This window comes from Tachyglossus aculeatus, chromosome X3 (genome assembly GCF_015852505.1).
Source record: "Tachyglossus aculeatus isolate mTacAcu1 chromosome X3, mTacAcu1.pri, whole genome shotgun sequence".
In the NCBI taxonomy this organism is placed as follows: Eukaryota; Metazoa; Chordata; class Mammalia; order Monotremata; family Tachyglossidae; genus Tachyglossus; species Tachyglossus aculeatus.
In genome coordinates this window covers 30,655,685-30,680,654 of record NC_052099.1, presented here as the reverse complement: position 1 = coordinate 30,680,654, position 24,970 = coordinate 30,655,685, and the positions used below count along the sequence as shown (strand labels likewise).

At 46.9% G+C, this 24,970-nt stretch overlaps 1 protein-coding gene across 2 annotated transcripts in view; it reads left to right on the top strand.

The window, feature by feature from the left end:
- Positions 1 to 4,543: 4,543 nt before the first annotated feature.
- The window catches only part of TMEM245 (transmembrane protein 245), a 68,909-nt gene continuing 48,482 nt past the window's right edge, over positions 4,544 to 24,970 (top strand). For both annotated transcript variants that reach the window (XM_038770466.1, XM_038770465.1), the window contains exons 1-5: positions 4,544 to 5,123; positions 15,556 to 15,673; positions 18,316 to 18,417; positions 22,591 to 22,707; positions 24,190 to 24,405. In XM_038770466.1, the coding sequence (XP_038626394.1) occupies positions 4,566 to 5,123; positions 15,556 to 15,673; positions 18,316 to 18,417; positions 22,591 to 22,707; positions 24,190 to 24,405 (1,111 nt within the window). In that variant the 5' untranslated portion in view covers positions 4,544 to 4,565. The remainder of the gene's footprint in view (positions 5,124 to 15,555; positions 15,674 to 18,315; positions 18,418 to 22,590; positions 22,708 to 24,189; positions 24,406 to 24,970) is intronic.

Sequence of the window (24,970 nt, the reverse complement as noted above, 5' to 3'; positions counted from 1 at the left end):
CCAGTGCTCTGCACCCAGTGAGCACTCAATCAATCCCACTGAATGAATGAATGAATGAATGACTAACTAAGCGCTCTATATGTTGCCGATGTGTCCTCTCCCAAGCGCTCAGTCCAGTGCTCTGCACACAGTAAGCGTTCAACAAATATGAATGAACGGCACCCAGTGGGTGCTCAATAAATACGAATGAATGACTAAGTGCTCTCTGTGTGGCCGATCTGTCCTTTCCCAGGCGCTCAGCCCAGTGCTCTGCACCCAGTGAGCACTCAATCAATCCGACTGAATGAATGAATGAATGAATGACTAACTAAGCGCTCTATATGTTGCCGATGTGTCCTCTCCCAAGCGCTCAGTCCAGTGCTCTGCACACAGTAAGCGTTCAATAAATATGAATGGACAGCACCCAGTGGGTGCTCAATAAATATGAATGAATGACTAAGCGCTCTCTCTGTGGCCGATCTGTCCTTTCCCAGGCGCTCAGCCCAGTGCTCTGCACCCAGTGAGCACTCAATCAATCCGACTGAATGAATGAATGAATGACTAAGTGCTCTATATGTTCCCGATGTGTCCTCTCCCAAGCGCTCAGTCCAGTGCTCTGCACACAGTAAGCGTTCAACAAATATGAATGAACGGCACCCAGTGGGTGCTCAATAAACATGAATGACTAAGTGCTCTCTGTGTGGCCGATCTGTCCTTTCCCAGGCGCTCAGCCCAGTGCTCTGCACCCAGTGAGCACTCAATCAATCCGACTGAATGAATGAATGAATGAATGACTAACTAAGCGCTCTATATGTTGCCGATGTGTCCTCTCCCAAGCGCTCAGTCCAGTGCTCTGCACACAGTAAGCGTTCAACAAATATGAATGAACGGCACCCAGTGGGCGTTCAATAAATATGAATGAATAAGTGCTCTCTGTGTGGCCGATCTGTCCTTTCCCAGGCGCTCAGCCCAGTGCTCCGCACCCAGTGAGCACTCAATCAATCCGACTGAATGAATGAATGAATGACTAACTAAGCGCTCTATATGTTGCCGATGTGTCCTCTCCCAAGCGCTCAGTCCAGTGCTCTGCACACAGTAAGCATTCAACAAATATGAATGAACGGCACCCAGTGGGTGCTCAATAAATATGAATGAATGACTAAAAGTGCTCTCTGTGTGGCTGATCTGTCCTTTCCTAGGTGCTCAGTCCAGTGCTCTGCACCCAGTAAGCGCTCAATAAATACGACTGAATCAATCCGACAATGAATGAATGACTAAGCGCTCTCTATGTGGTCGATTTTCTAGACTGTGAGCCCACTGATGGGTAGGGACCGTCTCTATATGTTGCCAACTTGTACTTCCCAAGCGCTTAGTACAGTGTTCTGCACCCAGTAAGTGCTCGATAAATACGGTTGAATGAATGAATGAATTTGTACATCCCAAGCGCTCAGACCTGTATATGTGTATATACGTTTGTATGTATTTATTACTCTATTTATTTATGTATTTATTTTTCTTGTATCATATTCTATTTATTATATTTTGTTAATGTTTTGTTTTGTTGTCTGTCTCCCCCTTCTAGACTGTGAGCCCGCTGTTGGGTAGGGACCGTCTCTAGATGTTGCCAACTTGGACTTCCCAAGCGCTTAGTACAGTGCTCTGCACCCAGTAACTGCTAGATAAATACGATTGAATGAATGAATGAATTTGTACATCCCAAGCGCTCAGATCTGTATATGTGTATATACGTTTGTATGTATTTATTACTCTATTTATTTATTTTTATTGTAATGTATTCTATTTATTTTTTGTTAATGTTTTGTTTTGTTGTCTGTCTCCCCCTTCTAGACTGTGAGCCCGCTGTTGGGTAGGGACCGTCTCTAGATGTTGCCAACTTGGACTTCCCAAGCGCTTAGTACAGTGCTCTGCACCCAGTAAGCGCTCGATAAATACGATTGAAGGAATGAATGAATTTGTACATCCCAAGCACTCAGGCCTGTATATGTGTATATACGTTTGTATGTATTTATTACTCTGTTTATTTATGTATTTATTTTTCTTGTAACATATTCTATTTATTATATTTTGTTAATGTTTTGTTTTGTTGTCTGTCTCCCCCTTCTAGACTGTGAGCCCGCTGTTGGGTAGGGACCGTCTCTAGATGTTGCCAACTTGGACTTCCCAAGCGCTTAGTACAGTGCTCTGCACCCAGTAAGTGCTCGATAAATACGATTGAATGAATGAATGAACGAATTTGTACATCCGAAGCGCTCAGACCTGTATATGTGTATATACGTTTGTATGTATTTATTACTCTATTTATTTATTTATTTATTTATTTATTTTTCTTTGTAACATATTCTATTCATTATATTTTGTTAATGTTTTGTTTTGTTGTCTGTCTCCCCCTTCTAGACTGTGAGCCCACTGTTGGGTAGGGGCCGTCTCTAGATGTTGCCAACGTGTACTTCCCAAGCGCTTAGTACAGTGCTCTGCACACAGTAAGCTCTCAATAAATACGATGGACTGAATGGATGAATTTGTACATCCCAAGCGCTTGGTACAGTGCTCTGCACCCAGTATGCTCTCAATAAATACGATTGACTGAATGGATGAATTTGTACATCCCAAGCGCTTGGTACAGTGCTCTGCACCCAGTAAGCGCTCAATAAATACGATTGAGTGAATGAATGAATTTGTACATCCCAAGCGCTTAGTACAGTGCTCTGCACCCAGTAAGCTCTCGATAAATACGATTGAGTGAATGAATGAATTTGTACATCCCAAGCGTTTAGTACAGTGCTCTGCACCCAGTAAGCGCTCGATAAATACGATTGAGTGAATGAATGAATTTGTACATCCCAAGCGCTCAGACCTGCATATATGTATATACGTTCGTACGTATTTATGACTCTATTTATTTTACTTGTACATATCCTATTTATTTTATTTTGTTAATATGTTTTGTCTTGTCCTCTGTGTCCCCCTTCTAGACTGTGAGCCCACTGTTGGGTAGGGACCGTCTCTATGTGTTGCCAATTTGGACTTCCCAAGCGCTTAGTACCGTGCTCTGCACACAGTAAGCGCTCAATAAATACGATTCATGATTGATTGATCGATTGATTGCTCTGCACCCAGTGGGCGCTCAATAAATAATAATAATAATAATGTTGGTACTTGTTAAGCGCTTACTATGTGCAAAGCACTGTTCTAAGCGCTGAGGTAGATACAAGTTAAGCAGGTTGTCCCACGAGGGGCTCACAGCCTTCATCCCCATTTTCCAGATGAGGGAACTGAGGCCCAGAGAAGTGAAGTGACCTGCCCAAAGTCACCCAGCTGACAAGTGGCGGAGGCGGGATTTGAACCCACGACCTCCGACTCCAAAGCCCGGGCTCTTTCCACTGAGCCACGCTGCTTCTCTGCGACTGAATGAATGCCAAATGCGATCGAATAAATACGATTGATTGATGGATCGATTGATTGCTCTGCACCCAGTGGGCGCTCAATAAATACGATTGAATGAATGATAACAGTGCGATTGAATGAATGAATGAACGCCCCGGCAGCCGCGCGAGGAAACGGAGGCCCGAAGGCGCGATCGGATTGGCTGCTCCCGCCGCGGCGCCTGCCGGGAGGTGTAGTTCTCACGGGGGCGGTCGGAGGGGGGGGGAACTACAAGTCCCAGCGTGCAGCGCGGCGGGCCCGCGAGGAAACGAAGGCCCGAAGGCGCGATCGGATTGGCTGCTCCCGCCGCGGCGCCTGCCGGGAGTGGTAGTTCGCGCGGCGGCCGAACTACAACTCCCAGCGTGCATCGCGGCGGGCCGGTACTGAGGCGACGGCGGTGGTGATGGCGGCGGCGGCGGTGGTGATGGCGGCGGCTGCGGCCGGTGGGGGGGGCGAACTACAAGTCCCAGCGTGCAGCGCGGCGGGTCCGCGAGGAAACGAAGGACCGAAGCCGCGATCGGATTGGCCGCTCCCGCCGCGGCGCCTGCCGGGAGTTGTAGTTGTCGCGCCTTGGCGGCCGGGGGAACTACAAGTCCCAGCGTGCAGCGCTGCGGGCCGGTCCTGAGGCGACGGCGGTGGTGATGGCGGCAGCGGCGGCGGCCGGGGGGGGGCGGGCGAACTACAAGTCGCAGCGTGCAGCGCGGCGGGCCCGCGAGGAAACGAAGGCCCGAAGATGCGATCGGATTGGCCGCTCCCGCCGCGGCGCCTGCCGGGAGTTGTAGTTGTCGCGCCTTGGCGGCCGGGGGAACTACGAGTCCCAGCGTGCAGCGCTGCGGGCCGGTCCTGAGGCGACGGCGGCGGTGATGGCGGCCGGGGCGAACTACGAGTCCCAGCGTGCAGCGCGGCGGGCCGGTCCTGAGGCGACGGCGGCGGTGATGGCGGCCGGGGCGAACTACAAGTCCCAGCGTGCAGCGCGGCGGGCCGGTCCTGAGGCGACGGCGGTGGTGATGGCGGCCGGGGCGAACTACAAGTCCCAGCGTGCAGCGCTGCGGGCCGGTCCTGAGGCGACGGCGGCGGCGGCCGGGGCGAACTACGAGTCCCAGCGTGCAGCGCGGCGGGCCGGTCCCGAGGCGACGGCGGCGATGGCGGCGGCCGTGGAGTCGGTCCAGCGGGGCCCTTCGGGGCTGTCCCTGCGTTTCGACAAGCCCATCAAGCAGGCGTTCTACAACACGGGCGCCGTCCTGTTCGTGTGCCTGTGCTGCGGGGCGGCCGTGCTGGTGTACCTGATCCTGGAGGCCTTCCTGCGGCCCCTGCTGTGGGCGGCGCTGTGCGGCACCTTCCTGCACCCGTTCAAGAGGTCGCTGACGGCGGCGGGGCGCGGCTGGCTGCGGCGGCTGCGGCGGCCCGGCGCGCCCGCCCTGCCGGCCGCCCTGCTGCTGCTGCCCGTCTGCTGCGCCGACCGGGCGGCCGAGGCCCTGGGGCGGCGGCTGGGACGACAGCTCGGAGGGGGGGGGGGGGGGGGACAAGGCCGACGCCGACGCCAACCGCGCCCGCCGCCGCTGCTGCTGCTGGTCCTGGCCGGCGGCCTCCCGGGCCTGGCCGCCCTCTACCTGCTGGGCGCCGCCCTGGGCGGACGGGCCCTCCTCGCCCGGGCCGCCCTCCTCATCTGCCGGGGCCTCGACTACTTCAGCACCCTCTGGGTGAGTCCCGGAGGAGCGGGGCCCGGCGGGGGGGGGCGCCACGGGACGGGGGGTCAAAGGTCAGGGCTGCCGCGTGACCTTGGCCAAGTCACTGCTCGGAGGTGACAGTTGGCGCATCGCCGTCCACTCGGGCGGAGTGGCCCGGTGGAGGGAAAACGGGCTGGGGGGTCAGAGGTCAGGGCTGCTGCGGGACCTTCTTGGAGGTGGCAGTTGGCTCATCCCCATCCGCAGCGATAGAGTGGCCCCGTGGAGGGAGCACGGGCTTGGGGGTCAGAGGTCAGGGCTGCCGCGGGACCTTGGCCCAGTCACTTCTCGGGGGTGTCAGTTGGCTCATCACCATCCATAGTGGCAGAGTGGCCCCGTGGAGGGAGCACGGGCTTGGGGGTCAGAGGTCAGGGCTGCTGTGTGACCGTGGCCAAGTCACTTCTTGGAGGTGCCAGTTGGCTCATCACCATCCATACCGGCAGAGTGGCCCGGTGGAGGGAAAACGGGCTGGGGGGTCAGAGGTCAGGGCTGCTGCGTGACCTTGGCCAAGTCACTTCTCAGAGGTGGCAGTTGGCTCATCACCATCCATAGCAGTAGAGTGGCCCAGTGGATGGAGCACGGGCTTGGGGGTCAGAGGTCAGGGCTGCTGCGTGACCTTGGCCAAGCCACTGCTCGGAGGTGGCAGTTGGCTCATCGTCATCCATACCGGCAGAGTGGCCCGGTGGATGGAGCACGGGCTTGGGGGTCAGAGGTCAGGGCTGCCGCGTGACCTTGGCCAAGTCACTTCTCGGAGGTGCCAGTTGGCTCATCGCCATCCATACCGGCAGAGTGGCCCGGTGGAGGGAAAACGGGCTTGGGGGTCGGAGGTCAGGGCTGCTGCGTGACCTTGGCCAAGTCACTGCTCGGAGGTGGCAGTTGGCTCATCACCATCCACTCGGGCAGAGTGGCCCGGTGGAGGGAAAACGGGCTGGGGGGTCAGAGGTCAGGGCTGCCGCGTGACCTTGGCCAAGTCACTTCTCGGGGGTGGCAGTTGGCTCATCACCATCCACAGCAGCAGAGTGGCCCGGTGGATGGAGCATGGGCTGTTTCCCCCTTCTAGACTTTGAGCCCACTGTTGAGTAGGGACCGTCTCTATATGTTGCCAACTTGGACTTCCTAAGCGCTTAGTACAGTGCTCTGCGCACAGCAAGTGCTCAATAAATACGATTGATTGATTGATTGATTGATGGGCTTGGGAGCCAGAGGTCAGGGCTGCTGCGGGACCTTGGCCAAGTCACTTCTCGGAGGTGTCAGTTGGCTCATCGCCATCCATACCAGCAGAGTTGCCCAGTGGATGGAGCACGGGCTTGGGGGTCAGAGGTCAGGGCTGCTGCGTGACCTTGGCCAAGTCACTTCTCGGAGGTGTCAGTTGGCTCATCGCCATCCACAGCAGCAGAGTGGCTCAGTGGATGGAGCACGGGCTTGGGGGTCAGGGGTTCCGAACCTGGCACTGCCACCCGGCTGCTGCGTGACCTTGGCCAAGTCACTTCTCGGGGGTGTCAGTTGGCTCATCACCATCCATAGCAGCAGAGTGGCTCAGTGGATTGAGCATGGGCTTGGGAGTCAGAGGTCAGGGGTTCTAATCCCGGCACTGTCACGCGGCTGCTGCTTGACCTTGGCCAAGTCAATTCACTTCTCGGGGGTCTCAGTTCTCTCATCATCATCTCTACCAGCAGTGTGGCTTAGTAGGTAGAGCCCGGGAGTCAGAGGTCAGGGGTTCTAATCCCAGCTCCGCCACTTGTCCGCTGTGTGACCCTGGGCAAGTCACTTCACTTCTTTGGGGCTCAGTGATCTCTTCTAGAAAGTGGGGATTGAGATTGGGAGCCCCACGTGGGACGGGGACTGTGTCCTCCCCAGCGCTTAAAACACTGCCTGGCGCCTAGTAATCACTTAAATACCACGTTTAAATCCTACTCTCTTCTGCTTGACTGTGAGCCCCCCGTGTGGGACAAGGGAATATGTCCAATTGAGTTATCGTGTATCTACCCCAGCTCCTAATCCAGTGAGTGCTTGGCAAATAATCAGCTATTAACAAATACCGTAATTATTAATAATAGCAATAGCAAGCCAAGGATGCCTTCACACCAGAGGCGAAATATGCCTCCAAACCAATTGATCTTCCTAACCCATGTCCTTATCTGAAGTAAATTGTACTTCTTTTGTGGGGCAGGCCATATCTTTCACTGCTTAAATCAAACTGAAGCTCTGTGGATAATGTTATAGTTTCAATAAAATATAATGCGAAAAAAATTCATTATCTACCACTAATAAACTAAGTCATTCTGCTTCCTAAGTTCCACTGTGACCTCTGGTGTTTTGTGATAAATAACTCAAATTAACCCAACTACTTTACAGTACCAGAACAATTACAGATGGAGGTAGGAGCGTTCTAGGAGAGATGCGTCCATGGCATCGCAGTGGGTTGAAGACAACTCGACGGCATAAGACGAGAGAAGACTTTTGGGCATTAGCTTTTAGACTAGATCCGCGATCCAGGCATAGAAAACACCTGTTGGGTTTTGTGTTGTTTCTGTTTGGGTCAGTGTAAAGTTGCTACAGGAGTCATAATGACTGCTGGTATTTGTCAATATTGATTTTGTTGTTTGGGTTAGTGTAAAGTCGTTTACAGTAGTCATAATGGTTGATGTTTGTCGATATCAATATCGCACTTTGTTTTGGGTTAGTGTAAAGTTGCTTACACTAATCATATACTAGACTGTTGGTTTTTGTCAATATCGATACTGCATTAGCTGCCGCACTACACTGCACTTTGGGAGCAATTCTTTGGGTCGGGTTTACACTCCTTTCTACCCGTATGTTGAGAGGCGTAAAACCTTGCCAATTCCCCAGGGCCATCAATTAGCTGCAGGTCACTAGTTCGGGTCACTCATCGAGTGATTGAGAGCCAGCTCCAGACAACGGCGTCCCTTGTTTCATTGGAACTTGGGAAGAAGGGATTTTCTGGAGCCAACTCGGCTCTCCCCATGTGTCCTCAAAATGAAGGAAGTTGGATCCAACCACAAGTAGAAAGGTTAGCCGGTGACTGATTTGCTTTCATCTGCCTGGGATCTGTCCCCTCAAAACGGTTGTATGCTATTTCAGCAGGTCATTGGGCTTCTGTTGAAAGGTGGTGGAAATTGCAGAGCCATATTGGAAGGCTGTTTGTGGCAATCAACTAAAGTTCCATCATCAGTGGCCGGGTCTTGGTCCTTTAAAGCAAGAAGACGCTTATTACGGCAGACACGTGGAGTTTGGGTCAGGTCTGAGGCTCCATACCTGCATAAAACCCAAGAGCTGAACATGGCTTCATGTATGCGTATGTACACACATGGATATGATATGTATGATACACGAAAAATACATATAATGCAAAATAAATGTTCTCTGCAGTAATTCCGAGTAACCAGTCAGGAATCCTGGCTAAGTACCACTCTGGCACCAATCAAAATAAATCACACAAGTGACTTCTTGAGCCTCAGCTCTTCTGTGTGAATTACATCATCCTTAGGAAAGATGATCAATTTTATATCTGCAAGTACGTTGCCGTTTGTGTGATTCACGACAGCTCCGTTGGGCCACAGATCATCAGGACCATTCTAGGGTTCAGATTAGAAAATGGAGCCTGGAGAAATTGAGCAATTTTTTCATGCACTTAGTACAGTGCTTTGCACATAGTAAGTGCTTGATAAATAGAACTGAACTGAATGAAGCGGTCTAAAAGTCAAGCGCTTAGTACAGTGCTCTGCACATAGTAAGCGCTCAATAAATACGATTGATGATGTTGAAGTACGGATTTGGTCTGCCTAGAATCGATTTCTGTCACCCACTGAATAATTCTGGCTTTTCTCTATGTGGCTTAGGTGAAGTTAACGTACTTCATAGATGAGGGGACTGGGTCTCCTCGTGTGATTCCAGTTTTCGTTACGTGGTTGATTTGGATATTATTTTGAATATAAGGACCGTCGAACTTGGGCTCGTTCAAAACTTTTTTTGAACTTTTGGTGAAGGGTAAACTGGGGATTTGGTGCCAAGAAATGACCTCTTCGGTCAAGGGGAAATTGACCGTGGCTATAAGTAATGCTACAGAGTTATCTAGGTCACTGCTTCCAGGCTGGAGATGCGAGCTCACCCCTTACTGTTCCTTGGACTTGTACATATTTATTACTCTATTTATTTATTTATTTATTTTACTTGTACATTTCTATCCTATTTATTTTATTTTTTTTGGTATGTTTGGCTTTGTTCTCTGCCTCCCCCTTTTAGACTGTGAGCCCACTGTTGGGTAGGGATTGTCTCTATGTGTTGCCAATTTGTACTTCCCAAGCGCTTAGTACAGTGCTCTGCACATAGTAAGCGCTCAATAAATACGATTGACTGATTGATTGATTGATTGGACTCTCCCCAAGCCTGATCCCTGTTTGGGTTGGGGAGGGAGGAGGAGAAGGGGGTGAATCCTGGCAACTGCAGCAGTTTAGGGAGTCAAAGCTGGCCTTTGTTAGGGCCACGGCTCTGTATCGACTGGCTCAAAATTTGCCAACCCCCAGGGCAACGCACAGATGTTATACTCCACCATTTAGGATTTCTGCCTCCTTCCATTTCCCCTTTCTTCCCACCACCCGATAAGGTCTTCCTTCTATGCATTACAGTGCCCACCGACTCTGGAGAACCAGCTCATCGATTCATCCGACATTCTTTGATTACGGCTTCAGTTTAGACAGGATTTCACATACAAGCAAACAGTGACTTATCACGGGGGAATGCCACGACTCCAGCCTTCCAGCAGAATTTTCATTCATTCACTCACTCGTATTTATTGAGCGCTTACCGTGTGCAGAGCATCCTTATTTAGTAAATGTTTCAGTAACGTGCTTTAAAAATAGCTTAACGAGGAATCCAGCTCCGCCCTACGGGGGACAGACGTCAAAAATGTGGTCGCCTGGCCTCGTAAGATAAAGTAACACTTGGAGAGTCAAGAGAGATTAAACCTTAAAAAAGTCAGTATCCGAGGACACAGCTCTGTGAGGGTGTTTCGATTCAGGCAGGCTTTTCTTTGTATCATGTTTCTGAATTTTCTTTCCAACAATCCGGTGTTGCTAAGATAAATTAGACCAAACAGAATCCGGGCCAACCAATTAAATTTCTGGACGGTGTCCTTTCTTTTTTGTTGAAGCTGAAAGAATACGCATTCCGATCGGCTAGTATCGACATATTCACAAAATTATGTGCCTTGCACAGAGAAGGTACTCAATGAATTTGTTTTTGTTGGAGATATGTTGCTTTCCTCTGTTGAAGAAGACATAACGTCTGTCTTCTGAATCTCTTTTTAATACAACAGTATTGCCTTCCTAATAAACTAATCTTTTCAGGAACAAAGGGAGAGTTAAAAGTTACAATAAAAAGAAGAAAGAAAGGGAGGTTGGTTTGGGGGTTTTTTTGTTTGTTTTTGTAAGGGAAAAAACACTGAAGAAAAAGTCTACTTTCTGAGTCTCTGGTGAGGTAGCTGTTTTGCCTTGAAGCATGTGAACCCGTTGTTGAGGAGGGACCGTCTCTATATGTTGCCGACTTGTACTTCCCAAGCGCTTAGTACAGTGCTGTGCACACAGTAAGCGCTCAACAGATACGATCGAATGAATGAATCGACCTCAAAATAGAACTCAGCACATCCATAATGTAACTGTCTTTCACGTCATTGGTAGCTACTTAGCTATTAGACCGGCTTTGACTTTTTTTTAATTAATCGGTCAATCGTATTTATTGAGCACTTTTTGCAGAGCACCGTACTAAACGCCTGGGAGAGTACAGTATAACCGTATTACAGGCACATTCCCTGCCCACAATGAGTGGACATTCCAGATGATGAGCTTACAGGCTAGAGGACGAACATAATTGCTGTAAAGTAGCTCAGGGTGACTTGGGAACTCCAGGGACATTGGCCAGTAGCCTGGTGGGCAGAGACAGAAGCCCACGAAACACTTCAGAGACGGACATGTGATGCATCCATGGATGGTGCATGGGTCGGAGCAGACGGGCTAAGGCCCCACGCCAGGAGATGTCTTTAGCTCCCAGTTGAGGAAGAATTGGTCTGAATCAACTATTTAGGAGTAAATTTATTCCCTGTGTGGCCCTTATTCCAGCCTCTGCGTTTTCCTCCCTCCCTTTCTGCCCCTCGATGATTTGGCCGTCTATGAGCAGTAAGGGGCAAGCACTTAATCGATGAAGACGACGACGAAAATTTCAAGTGACAAGAGAGAGATCACAGATATTTAATTTCTGGCAACCGAAGCCCAGGTACAAATTGGCAGCAGTCAAACAGGTGTTGGATTGGGGTCAGTGACAGTTGGGACGTCTCTTTAAGCGCTTAGTACAGTGCTCTGCACATAGCCCTCAATAAGTACCATTGAATGAATGAATGAACTGGTCAGAACAGTATCACCACAAGCAGAATGTGATTTATAAATCTTCTTTGGGGTTGCAAAGAGTCAGAGCTTCCCTTTTGGGCCAAAGGGGAAGTTGGGATATCGAAACATATCTGTGACGGTTCTCTGAGCCCAAATCTTCTCCTCTTTGGTGTTGACATTATTAATGTCAACCCATGGGTGCCTGGGAGTCGGACCTGGGTCCTAATCCCGGCTCCTCCGCTTGTCTGCTGTGAGACCTTGGGCAAGTCACTACACTTCTCTGGGCCTCAGTTCCCTCCTCTGTAAAATGGGAATTAAGACTGTGACCCCCATGTGGGACAGGGACTGTGTCCAACCTGATTACCTTGTATCTACCTCAGTGCTTAGTTCAGTGCCTGGCACATAATAAGCACTTAAATACCAATTTAAAAAAATCGAACTGTCTAGCCAAGATCTCAGTGTCGATGGGCAGTGATTAGGAATGTTTTGTAATCAATCAGCTGTACTTATTGAGTGCTTACTGTGTGCCTAGCATTGTACTAAACACTTGGAAGAGTACAGTATAACAGAGTGGGTAGACACTCTCACATTCCCTGTGACTTTTTAGACTGTGAGCCCAATGTTGGGTAGGGACTGTCTCTATATGTTGCCAATTTGTACTTCCCAAGCTCTTAGTACAGTGCTCTGCACGTAGTAAGCGCTCAATAAATATGATTGATTGATTGATTCCCTGTCCACTGATCTGTTTTGCAGTTAGAGTTCTTGTGCACCTTTGGGCTGGCATTTGTAATAGAGGTTGTCTCGCTTCGGAAACCCTCTGAAACATAATTTCACAATTGTTTACTTGGCATTTGCTGGCACAGAACACCTTCCGACACCCTCCAGCTCTTCGCAGCGGAGAGATCACAGAGGTGACATTTGTTCCTTATGGCTTTTGTATTTATTGGCCATTTCATCTCCGCTCTGGGAATGGCATGATAAAAATCTGTCTTGGAAAGATGCGGCTGTATTCATCGACCACTTGTAGAACAACTGCCTTCGCAAAATCAAAGTAAGCGTTCCAAGAATGCCCATGGATTGCTGCTCTATTTCTGTTAATGCACTCTCATTTTTTTTAAAAAGTAACAAATACAAGAAATTGCAGAAAAGTCTAGAATATTGAAAACTACTGCCTATTTTCTAGTTGTTTTTTTTAATGTATGGTATTTAAGCACTTAATATGAGCCAGGCACTGTACTAAACGCTGAGGTAGATACAAGAAAAGCAGAGTGGACAAAGTCCATGTCTCACATGGGGCTCACAATCCTAATCCCCAATTTTCAGGTGCGTTAACTCAGGTGCAGAGAAGTTGTGACTTAAATATGGTTGACTGATTGACTTGCCCAAGGTCACACAGCAGACATGTGGCTGAGCTGGGATTAGAATACAGAGCCCTAATTTGAGTTAATCAGATTTGGTTTCCTTGAAAATAAATCATTGCTGCTCTCTCTTTCTCTCTTCAAATATTGACTCTCACCTCTGTTTGGCAAACAGTGATCTTGTCAGGGATACTCCTCCCTCCTCCCTCTCCAGAGTTTCATAGTTGCCTGCTTGACACTTCTATGTGTTGCCAATTTGTATTTCCCAAGCGCTTAGTACAGTGCTCTGCACATAGTAAGCGCTCAATAAATACGATTGATGATGATGATGATGATGACACTGGTTAGCACATAACCCTCTCGAGTGCTCTCCAGATCCGTTTATTTTGTGGGATCCATTCTGTGACTCACCCCCGTGACTTCTCCATCTGTTCACAATTCGCTTAATAGTTGTTCTCCCTAAGATCACTGGTTTGGACTGAAGGTGAGCAACCAATTCGAATGAGTGAAAAATTAGAACAGTAGCTTCTTTTAATAGTTGAGTTTATGTTGAAATGCGTTAGGCATTGTGGAGCAGTTCAGTGCACTAATTCCCTCAAGGGCCAAAAGAATAAATGCAACTTGCCACAAATTCCTGATTCCACTGTAGTGCTGGCAGAAATGTAAATCACTGCTTTTCAGCTCTTCAGTAGGAAGGTTGGGGTCTGGTGAAATTTATTTCATGTTGGGCCAGTTTTCAGCATTCCACAAAAAATAATTTTTGGTTATCAAGTACCTTAAAAATGAGGTTTTCTTACAAATTTGTCCTCAGGTACCATGCTGAAGATCTTCCCAAAATTTTAGAGAAGTCTGCCTCTATTGAACGCTTTGCTTCCATCAACTGACTCTCAAATTCTCATAATTGTGGTATATAAGCGTGTGTATATGCCAAGCACTGTATTAAACGCTGGGGTAGATACGGGATGATCAAGCCTCCCCCGCCCGCCATGAGACTCACAGTCTAAGTAGGAGGGAGAACAGGTGTTGAATCCACATTTTGCCAATGAGGGAGCTGAGGCACAAAAAAATTAATTGACTTGCCCAAGTTCACACAGCAGGTACGTGGCAGAGCCAGGATTAGAACCCAGGTCCTCTGACTCCCAGGCTCGGGCTCTTTCCACTAGGCCACATGGCTGCTCAGGTTGTAATAATAATTATAATAATAATAATGGCATTTATTAAGCACTTACTATGTGCAAAGCACTGTTCTAAGCACTGGGGAGGTTACAAGGTGATCAGGTTGTCCCACAGGGGGCTCATAGTCTTCATCCCCTTTTACAGATGAGGGAACTGAGGCACAGAGAAGTGAAGTGACTTGCCCAAAGTCACACAGCTGACAGTTGGCAGAGCCGGGATTTGAACCCATGAACTCTGACTCCAAAGCCCGGGCTCTTTCCACTGAGCCACGCTGCTTCTCCGATGTACTAATCTGAATTCAGAAACTCTGGTTAACTATTCTTTGTGTCCTAAAATAGCAGCATCGTTGGTGAGTTTATCCTTGGGTAGAAGCGGAGCTGGCATATGTGCCCCATAATCCTTTCCACATTAACTGCTCCCCGGGCTGTCCCATTTGTGCTTTGGCGTACCTGGCAATGTTTTAGATTCTACCTTTTAGTAACGTGCTCTTCTCAAAGTTTCTGTTTGAAATGAACAAACCCTTTCCTGCCTGCCATGTAGGAGGCTGGTGTATCCATTACTTATAATAATAATAATAATAATAATGGTATTTGTTAAGTGATTACCATGTGCCAAGCACTGTTCTAAGCATTGAGGGGGAGGATACAAGGTAATCAGATTGTCCCACATGGGGCTCAGCCTTAATCCCCATTTTACATATGAGGTCACTGAGTCCCAGAGAAGTAAAGTGACTTGCCCAAAGTCACACAGCTGATGCGTGGCGGAGCCGGGATTGGAGCCCATGACCTCTGACTCCCCTTCAGTTCACCGGGATCATCTGATGCATCGCCAAAGTGTCTGTCCTGATTGCAATTACTACTGTCACTCTTGTCTTCCCGAGGAATAAAACAGCGTTCCCACAAACGTACTTGCATTGCTTAACTATGCTCATTTTCAAATGCAGTTTCGTAGTTCAGTCTAAGGTAATAATGTTTTGGGGCCTACTTAGATAGGTGTAAGTGGCCTTTCGTTCATTCAGTCGTATTGTGTGCTCACTGTTTGCAGAGCACTGTACTAAGCGCTTGGAAAGGACAATTCGGCAACAGAGACAATCCCTAGCCAACAACGGGCTCTGTCTTTCCCAATTAAACCCTCCTTTCCCCCGCTCCCGTTACCTTCTGCGTCGTGTATGCTCTTGGATCTGTGACCTTTAGGTATTTGATATTCGCCCCATCCTCAACCCCACGGCACTTAAGTCCGTATCTTTAAATTAAACATCATAAAATATACGTCATATTTATCAATATTAATGTCTGTCTTCCCCTCTAAGCTGTAAATTCATTGTGGGCAGGGAAAGTGTTTGCTAACTCTGTTGTATTGCACTCTCCCAAGCGCTTAGTAGAGTGCTGTGTACACAGTAAGCGCTCAGTAAATACCGTTGATTGAGTGTATGTTTTTAACCCTATCTTTATTTTGTGGTTTTGTTTTCTTTTGAAGATCTGGACTTTGGTGATTGGATATGTGTTGACTGTTTTGTTCAAGTGGAACGCAAGTACTGAGCGCTACTTGAGAGCCATTTCAGTTCCTGTCTGGATTATTTTGCTCTTCCATTTAGGTGGGTTGCTTTTATCTTGAAATTTTCAAAGTGTTCACAAATGGAAGTAGATGAAATGGTAATGGAACAAGGGGGGGGTAATGTGGCCTAGTGGAAAGAGCACGATGCTGTGAGCCAATAGACCTGGGTTCTAGTCTTGGCTTGGTTACTTACCTGCTGAGTGACCGTGGGCCTTAACTCTCTGGGCCTCTGTTTATTCATCTTTAAAACGGAGATTAAAGCATCTGTTCTTCCTTCCTCTTAAACTGTGAGCCTCTCCTGGGACCGGAATGCAACGATTGTCTCCCTTTATTGCTGAATTGTACTTTCTAAGCGCTTAGTACAGTTCTCTGCACACAGTAAGTGCTCAATAAATGCAATTGAATGAATGAATATCTGCTGTGACTATTCCGTACTTACCTAAGCTCTTAGCACGTTACCTGGAAGATAATTGGAGAAGCAGTGTGGGCTCAGTGGGAAGAACACGGGCTTCGGAGTCAGAGGTCATGAGTTCGAATTCCGGCTCCGCCACTTGACAGCTGTGTGACTTTGGGCAAGTTACTTAACTTCTCTGTGCCTCAGTTACCTCATCTGTAAAATGGGGATTAAAACTATGAGTACCACATGGATTACTTTGTATCTCCCCCGGTGTATAGAACAGTGCTTGGCACAGAGTAAGTGCTTAACAGATACCATCATCATTATTATAATAAGTACTTAATGCCATTATTAGTAAAGCTTGTGAATTCTAGGTGGAGGATACGCATTTCGAATACTTTGCCGTCATAGAAAATTAGTTTGATGTTTCAATTTATGTACCAGAAGGAATTAAAAATGAGCCTTTAGAGTTAAGATGAGAATTACATGTTTCTCTACTACCATCCCACAATAGTGTAAAAAAAAAAAAAAAAGCCTCCGAGATTAGGAATACAGTGTTTCTCTACTACTATCCCACAATAGAAAAAAAAAAAAGAATAAAGCCTCCAAGATTAGGAATACAGATGAATCACAGTTTTCTGGAGTATCCCTTTCTTTGGTAGCTCCCCATTAAATCGCCATGTTATTTCTCAGCTTCTAATTAACACTGGCAATTTCAGCCACTTAACAGGTTACAGCATAGCCAGCCTTGGCTATGGCCTTCTAGCTACCCAGCATTGGGTCTTTTTTTTTTTAGATGGTACTTGTTAAGCGCTTACTATGTGCAAAGCACTGTTCTAAGCTCTGGGAGGATACAAAGTGATCAGGTTGTCCCATGTGGGGCTCACAGTCTTCATCCCCATTTTACAGATGAGGGAACTGAGGCATAGAGAAGTTAAGCGACTTGCCCAAAGTCACACAGCTGACAATTGGCGGAGCTGGGATTTGAACCCACGACCTCTGACTCCAAAGCCCGGGCTCTTCCCACTGAGCCACGCTGCTTCTCAACTGCTTGGGAAGTGAGTTTCTCCAGCCTTTCCTTTCCACAAGGAAATTCATTAATCCACTGTGATCTTGCTTCCCACTCATTCTGGATTAATGTGATTTATCTGTATTTAATGTATTTAATTAAGAACGGAATACAAATATTTGGGCAGCATTTTCACAAATACAAAGTTGCCGAGTTTTAGATAGTGCACTGCATCTGATACTCTTTTCCCATTCTATTCGTCAACGGTTTGTAAATTGAATTTTGGAAAATATAATGTCCGATTTTTATGGTTTCTGTTCAGTGAAAAATATGATTTCCTTCCCTCCCGCCCACAATAGTACGTTATTGAAAGGAGTTTCTGGGAAGTAGGGTGGCCTTGTGGATAGCAGCCAAGGAATTGGCACCGTGACCGTGACCAAACACAGATCAAAGGGATCTTGGAGCGCTTTATCTTTTCCTTTTAGAGAAGCAGCGTGGCTCAGTGGAAAGAGCACGGGCTTTGGAGTCAGAGATCATGGGTTCGAATCCTGGCCCCACCACAAGTCTGCTGTGTGACCTTGGGCAAGTCACTTAACTTCTCTGAGCCTGTTACCTCATCTCTAAAAATGGGGATTAAGACTGTGAGCCCCACGTGGGACAACTTGATCACATTGTATCCCCCCCAGCGCTTAGAACAGTGCTTTGCCCATAGTAAGCGCTTAACAAATGCCATCATTCTGTTTTTTATAATAATGGTATTTGTTAAGCACTTCTAGTGTGTGCCAGGCACTCTGCTAAGGTGTTGAGGTAGATACGAGATAATCAGGTTGGATACGGTCCCACGTGGGACTCACTGTCTAAATGGGAGAGAAAATAGGTATTGAAATCCATGTTACAGATGAGGAGACTGACAGGTGGTGGGATTGGAACTCGGGTCCTCTGACTTCCCAATCTGTGCTCTTTCCAGTAGATGTTGCTGCTCAATAATAATAATAATAATGGCATTTATTAAGCGCTTACCATGTGCAAAGCACTGTTCTAAGTGCTTAATATTGGCAGTGATTGGGGAGTTGCCCTTTAGCTCTTTCTTACCCAGGGTTTCTGCTTCATCTCTTCACCTCTCCATTCCCGGGGAGCTGGTCCCCTTCTGGTGTAGCTTTTTCCCAGCGGGATCCTAGAATCGGATGAGTTTGTAACTAGCCGTGTGGGGTGGCCTCAAAGCGAGGAGGAACAGAGCGCGCCGGATCTCTCATCCGAAAATTCTGCTCCCTTTCAGCATCCGTCGCTGGCTCCTGGCGGATCCCAGTGTTTCTGGTGATCGTCTTTCTGATGATCGTGGGCACCCTTCATGAGAAGCAGAGTGGGAAGGAGTCCTCAGGTAAGAAGTAACTTGATTATAGTCGGAGGGATCGTATCCCCCAGAATTGGAACTTCGGGAGGTGAAGAAGGCGTCACGGTTTAATTGTGGCAAGTGGCTCAGCATCAAGCGCTTAGTACAATGCTCTGCACACAATAAGCGCTCAATAAATACAATTGAATGAATGCGTCTTTCGGCGCTGATTGAGGTAGACTGGAAGTTAAGCAACGTGATGGCAGATCCGCCTGTAGCTCATCTCTGAGGCCGAACCGAGTTCTGAGCATCTTGTGCTCCTCTAGACTGTAAGCTCGTTGTGGGCAGGGAACGTATCTATACCAACTCTGTTCTACTGTATTCTCCCTTGGTAGCAGGAAATCAATCGTATTTATTGAGGGCTTACTATGTGCACAGCACTGTACTCTGCACATAGTAGCAGCATGGCTCAGTAGGAAAGAGCCCGGGCTTTGGAGTCAGAGGTCACGGGTTCAAATCCCGGCCCCGCCAATTGTCAGCTGTGTGACTTTGGGCAAGTCACTTCACTTCTCTGTGCCTCAGTTCCCTCGTCTGTAAAATGGGGATTAAGACTGTGAGCCCCATGAGGGACAGCCTGATCACCTTGTAACCTCCCCAGCGCTTAGAACAGTGCTTTGCACATAGTAAGCGCTTAATAAATGCTATCATTATTATTATTATTATTCCTAAGCGCTTGGGAGAATACAGTACAGTAGAATTAGCAGGCGCGTTTCCTACCCAGAACCGGCTCAATAAATGCTATTGATTGAAGCAGGTCACTGGGCTGACTCCAGGCCCAGCCGTGAATGGGATGCAGTCTGGGATAGGCTGGGAATCTTTGCCACCTTGCTCAGAGCTCCTCCTACCCAATTACCCGATTCCCTGTTGTTTTTTTCCTCTTCCCCCACCCTCCCTGGAAGCTAAACGTCACCCTCCCACTCCACATGTTGGCTCCTGGTTTCTTTCACAGAAATATTCATTGGACATATGTTGGAGATTTGGCAGGCAGTCTATCCACATCATCTTTGAATGAAATGATTTAGATGAAAGCTTATTCAGTCTTCGTTTTTGTGCCTGGGTAGTTCCTTTCAATATTGGCGCGTATGAGATTTTTGTTAACTCAGATGTGTGCTCTTCACAGGGAAAACATAGTGTAGGACGATTACCCATCTCCTTTTTGTCGTGGGGCCGCCGAGGATTTTGTTGCGTGCCCGGACGTTCGACATCTGAGAGCTCTTGGAAACTGAATCATTTTGAGAATGTTTGACCCGTAGAGTGAGGTTAATAAAATATCCGTCTCCTCTTCCGGCAAATGGGATGATGCTAAGGAAGTTTTCTGAAAGGTGGAGTTGTTTAATCCTAGTTTATTCTACAGATTTTCACAGTATGGGGAACAGCAGTGGAAAAACACTGTTTTCAAATGTTTTAAGTCCTGCTGGGCATTATTATTTTTCTCTTCTGGGAGGAAAGAGTCATTTCTTTGTCTTTGTCCCACATTTTCTAGACACTTGTTCTTCATATTGACCACATTTCTATAGCGACTGGTTGGTTCTGCTTTCTTGAAATTATCACCGATTCACCTATAGGATCATATTTAGCTTTCAGTCTAGTGTGAGAAGCAGCGTTGCCTAATGTTTGGAGCATGGGTCGAAAGTCAAAAGGACCTGCGTTCTAATCAAGGCTTCCCCATTTTTGCTGTGAGACCTTGGGCAAGTCACTTAACTTCTCCGTGACTCAGTTACCTCATCTATAAAATGGGGATTGAAGCCCTGAGGCCCATGTAGGACATGGACTGGTATTCATTCATTCATTCATTCATGTTTCTTGAGCACTTACTGTGTGCAGAGCACTGTACTAAGCGCTTGGGAAGTATAAGTCGGGGGTTTCCAACTGATTATCTTAAATGTACTCCAGCGTTTAGTACAGCGCCTGACACATAGTAAGCGCAAATACCGTTTAAAAAACAGAAGACTTTTTGCATGTGGCTCCAGAACACACCTCTTCTGATTGCATTCTCTTTGGCATTAATAATCATAATGATGGTATTTGTTAAGCGCTTACTATGTGCAAAGCACTGTTCTAAGCGCTGGGGAGGTTACAAGGTGAACAAGTTGTCCCACGGGGGGCTCACAGTTTTAATCCCCATTCTACAGATGAGGTAACCGAGGCCCAGAGAAGTGAAGTGACTTGCCCAAAGACACACAGCTGACAGTTGGCGGAGCCGGGATTTGAACCCATGACCTCTGACTCCAAAGCCCGTGCTCTTTCCACTGAGCCATGCTGCTTCTACACTGAGCCATGCTGCATTACAACTGTTTACCCTCAGGCCCATGTCAGAGGTTGCATTTTATAGTACTCTGAATTCCTCTAGTTTTATCTTTTGTAAGGCAAGTTTAAGGCAAAGAAGTTAAACATAACTTTGAACACAGTTCTTAACCAGACACTAAGGAAGAAATGTGCCTCCTTCATTCTTTCTCTCCTCCTCCCAGGCTCTATGATCTTGCTTCATGTTTTTTTTTTCTTTTGCAGGCGTTGAGAGTGGTTTTTTCAGACCATTGCTTACTCTTCCAGGTACTGTCTCACCTGCCAAAGAGTAATTGCAATTCTAGTCTCTTTACCAGAGAGATGCGAAGGGGTCTAGAAAAATGAATCCCTGCAGCCATCGATTTTCACACCTTCTGTACTTTTTTAACAACTTTATTCTGCTTGACCTCTAATTTCATGTCATTATTGTGCCATCATCCCTATCTGCTAACCCCTGCTAACCTGATCCTATAATTTCTAGGTGTTCATTATGATAGACAACCTTAATTGGAATTTCACCCGTACAGATGTATTCATCTGTCTGCCCTGTGCTTTTAATTTCTGAAATACTGGCTTTTTAATCTGTTAAAAATCCGGAGTGGGACTGGTGTCATAAAGTGTGTCTCTGGGGGTTCCCTAGACTGAATCCATCCCTCGCAGCTTATCCAGTGCTCTGCACACAGTAATTGCTCAATAAGTGCCCTTGATTTTTTAATCCCAGATGTGGGAGATATCAATATCTTGATGCTTACTCTAGCCCTCAAGATTAGGAGAGGGTGAATGTGGTAAGAACCAATTTCTTTTTTTCCTGGCCTGAGAATTTCTACATTTCTGCCCAGAGTGTAGCGAATAATAGAAAGAGCAGAATTCTGTGACTGCAGGCCTCCGGTTACTCCAGGAGAATAACGACTTTGCCGCTGAGCACCTTTCTTTTCCAGAGAATCAATGGAGGGAAAAGGATGGAATTGAATTGAAAGAGAACCAGGATTTTTTTTTCCAAGCAGCTGGGAACAGTCCATGGTTTTTAAGGCAGCTGGGAGGTCGAGGAGGATTAGCGCGGAATAGAGTCTGTTAGATTTAGCAAGGAGGAGGGAGGATTGGTGATCTAGGAGAGTTTAGCCTCAGTGGAGTGAACAGGACGGAAACCAATTGTAGAGGATTGAGAAGAAGTGTGACCTAATGGAAAGAATACGGGCCTAGGAGTCAAAAGGCCTTGGGTTCTAATCCCACCACTGCCACTTTGTCTGCTGTGTGACCTTGGGCAAGTTACTTCACTTCCCTGTGCCTCAGTTTCCTCTGATTTATCAATCTTATGTGGACTACTACAAAATGGAACTTAATTTCTGAGGGGGCTGCAGAGTTTGGACTGGATATTCCTGTGAAGATCTGGTTCAGTAAAGTGGTCCAGGACTTAATTCACTTTTAGTGCTTGAATTCTGACCTTTGCATAGCATTCTAATTATCACGTGGCTCCGATCTTGTGTGGCTGAGAAATGACCTCTTATTCTGAACTGATAGTTAATTCTGTGGAAGCGACTGATCCACTTTAAAAATAATTAACCGGGGACAAGACAAGTCTTTGAGATGTGTTAGAGGTGCCCAGCTTATATGATTGTCCTGTGTGGCCAAGCAGGTAATAATATTTCTTGGCTTCATTTACAAGTACTGTTTCTTGCCCAATGAATGTCACTCATTTATAGGTCTAAAATTATATTTGCATAGAAATTTATAAGAATTTACAGAGTGTATGTCGGTCTCGGTTTTATTGGATTGAAATCGGAGTGGGCACCAAAAATAGAACCGATTACGAAGCATTTTTAATGTATACCAAGTATTTTCTGTCTGCTTGGCTTAAAAGATGTTTTGTTTGTTTTATAGGGGCAGAATTACCTGGCCAGGTGATTTCCTTGGCTGCTTCCAAACTTGCTACATTTGCCATATCCATCACAGGCTATGAGCCAAGTCACGAAGAAGCCCACTCTCCAGAACCCCAAGGTGACTGAATACTCTGTAAGAAGTTGTTCAAATTTATTAATTAAAATATGGTTCAAAGAGATCACGGCACTGTAAAGGACATCAAACCCATACATTTTCCATGTTTTCATAACATTATGCTGTGCTGGAAAGTTGAAAACTCTAAGTAGGTGTGGCTTTGGGTCCTTAACTTTTGGGGAAAAAACATTTCTAAACAGTGCCTCAAAATTTGGATCTTTTGGGATGCTGATGATGCCATACGATGAGAAATTTGAGTCGTCTCCTTAACTGTCATTTGTTTTTTATGGCATTAAACGCTTACTGTGTGCAAAGCACTGTTCTAAGCGCTGGAATTTGAGATGGTAGGGCGGGATAAGATTCCTTAAGTCTTGCACTTGGATTTGTACCTTTTATTCACCCCACCCTCAGCCCCACAGCACTTATGTACATACCCATAATTTATTTTAAAATCTGCCTCCCCCTCTAGACTGTAAGTTTCTTGTGGGCAGCGCACATCGACGCTTAGAGCAGTGCTCAGCGTTTTGAACAGTGCTAGGCACCTAGCAAGCACTTAACAAATACCATCATTATTATTATCATTATTATGTCTACCAACTCTGTTGTATTGTACCCTCCCAAGCACTTAGTACAGTGTTCTGCCCACAGTAATGCTCAATGAATACCAATAGGTGAATTACATTTCTCCTGACTCCGCTTCCTGTGAACTCTGAAAAGCTGTGGAGGGGGACGTGGCAGTTAGGCGGATTTTCCTGAGGCTTAGTATTGCCGCCTCTGTATTTTTCAGTTTGTTGTCTGCTTTTTTTGAGCTGTCATTCTGAAGCCCTTGGTGACAGATTATCCACTGAAGCAGGTGTGCTAGGCGAGGACTGATCTCCACCATCAGTTTATTTCACAGTGGGACTTCTAGTTCACATGTCCTCTAGACCGTAAGCTCACTGCGGGCAGCAGGGAACGTGTCTACCAACTCTGTTGCGTTATACTCTCCCAAGCACTCAGCACAGTGCTCTGCCCACAGTAATGCTCAATAAATACCATTGATGATGATGTTCCAGAGCATTAGGGAACTTCAGCCCCTTATTTCCCCAGGGGAAAGTGTGTAAGATAAGAATGATATACTGCCGTCCTGGTTTTAACTTGAGGAACCTGTTGAAGTTTAAGGGTAAGTTTAATATAGATATCATATCTATCTATCTAGATTAATGATTATATTATAATAGAGATTATAATAGAGATTAAGTTTAATATAGCTGTATCTTTGGGATATGGTATGTTTTCGATATGTGTGGCAAATGTTCCTCTTTTTTGGTTTGAGTCTCTTTGTATGACTAGAAGGCAAAACACAAATGCCAGTGCCTGGTTTCCAATAGATTTAGCCGATTGCAGTTGCTTCTAACTGCTGCTGGTTCCTGGAAATTAATGTGGGGCATGGGTGTGTGTCTGTGTGTCTGTGTCTGTGTTTTCATCTTCCTCTATTAACTGCAGACCATGGGGATCCTCTTCAGGAATCATCCTCTTCTGTCTACTTGTCCGCTTCCACTCCTTCCCCCACTTCTGGTAGGCAGAGACCCGAAATTGGATCCTTCCATAGAAAGAAGAAAGCCAGTGATATCTACTTCGTGACACTCATTTGGGCCGTAATTCTAGTCCAGATTTGGCTGAATCTGTGGATTGTGCAGTTGCTGCCAGTACCTGTGGCAGGTAATCATCTAGCTTTTTATTTTATTATTAAGGCTTTTTGCTCTTCGGTCTAAATATTTGGAGCCCTTGGTTAAAGCAGTTTGGTCCAGGTGAGATCCTCGGATGAACCTCTCAATTTAGCCTCTTTATTCATTCATTCATTCAATCGTATTTATTGAGCGCTTCCTGTGTGCAGAGCACTGGACTAAGCACTTGGGAAGTACAAGTTGGCAACATATAGAGGTGGTCCCTACCCAACAACGGGCTATGATTTTTGAATGGAGCCTTTTATCATCACCCTCCGACAACCCTCCAGCAGTCTATTTGCAGGTTTATAATATACGATCGGACTTGAGACGCGACCGACGTTTGTTCATTCTATTGTATTGAATGCTTGCTGCGTGCAGAGTACTGTACTGAGCGCTTGGAAAAGTACAATACAGCAGTCAACAGTCACATTCCCTGCCCATAACGAGCTTACAGTCAGTTGGATGTGGGGAGGGAGGGAGGGAATTTCCAAGTCAGGAGAGCAGTGCAAGCAAACGGGTGATTGAGGTACTGTTAGTTGAGGTTGGGAGTAACAGAG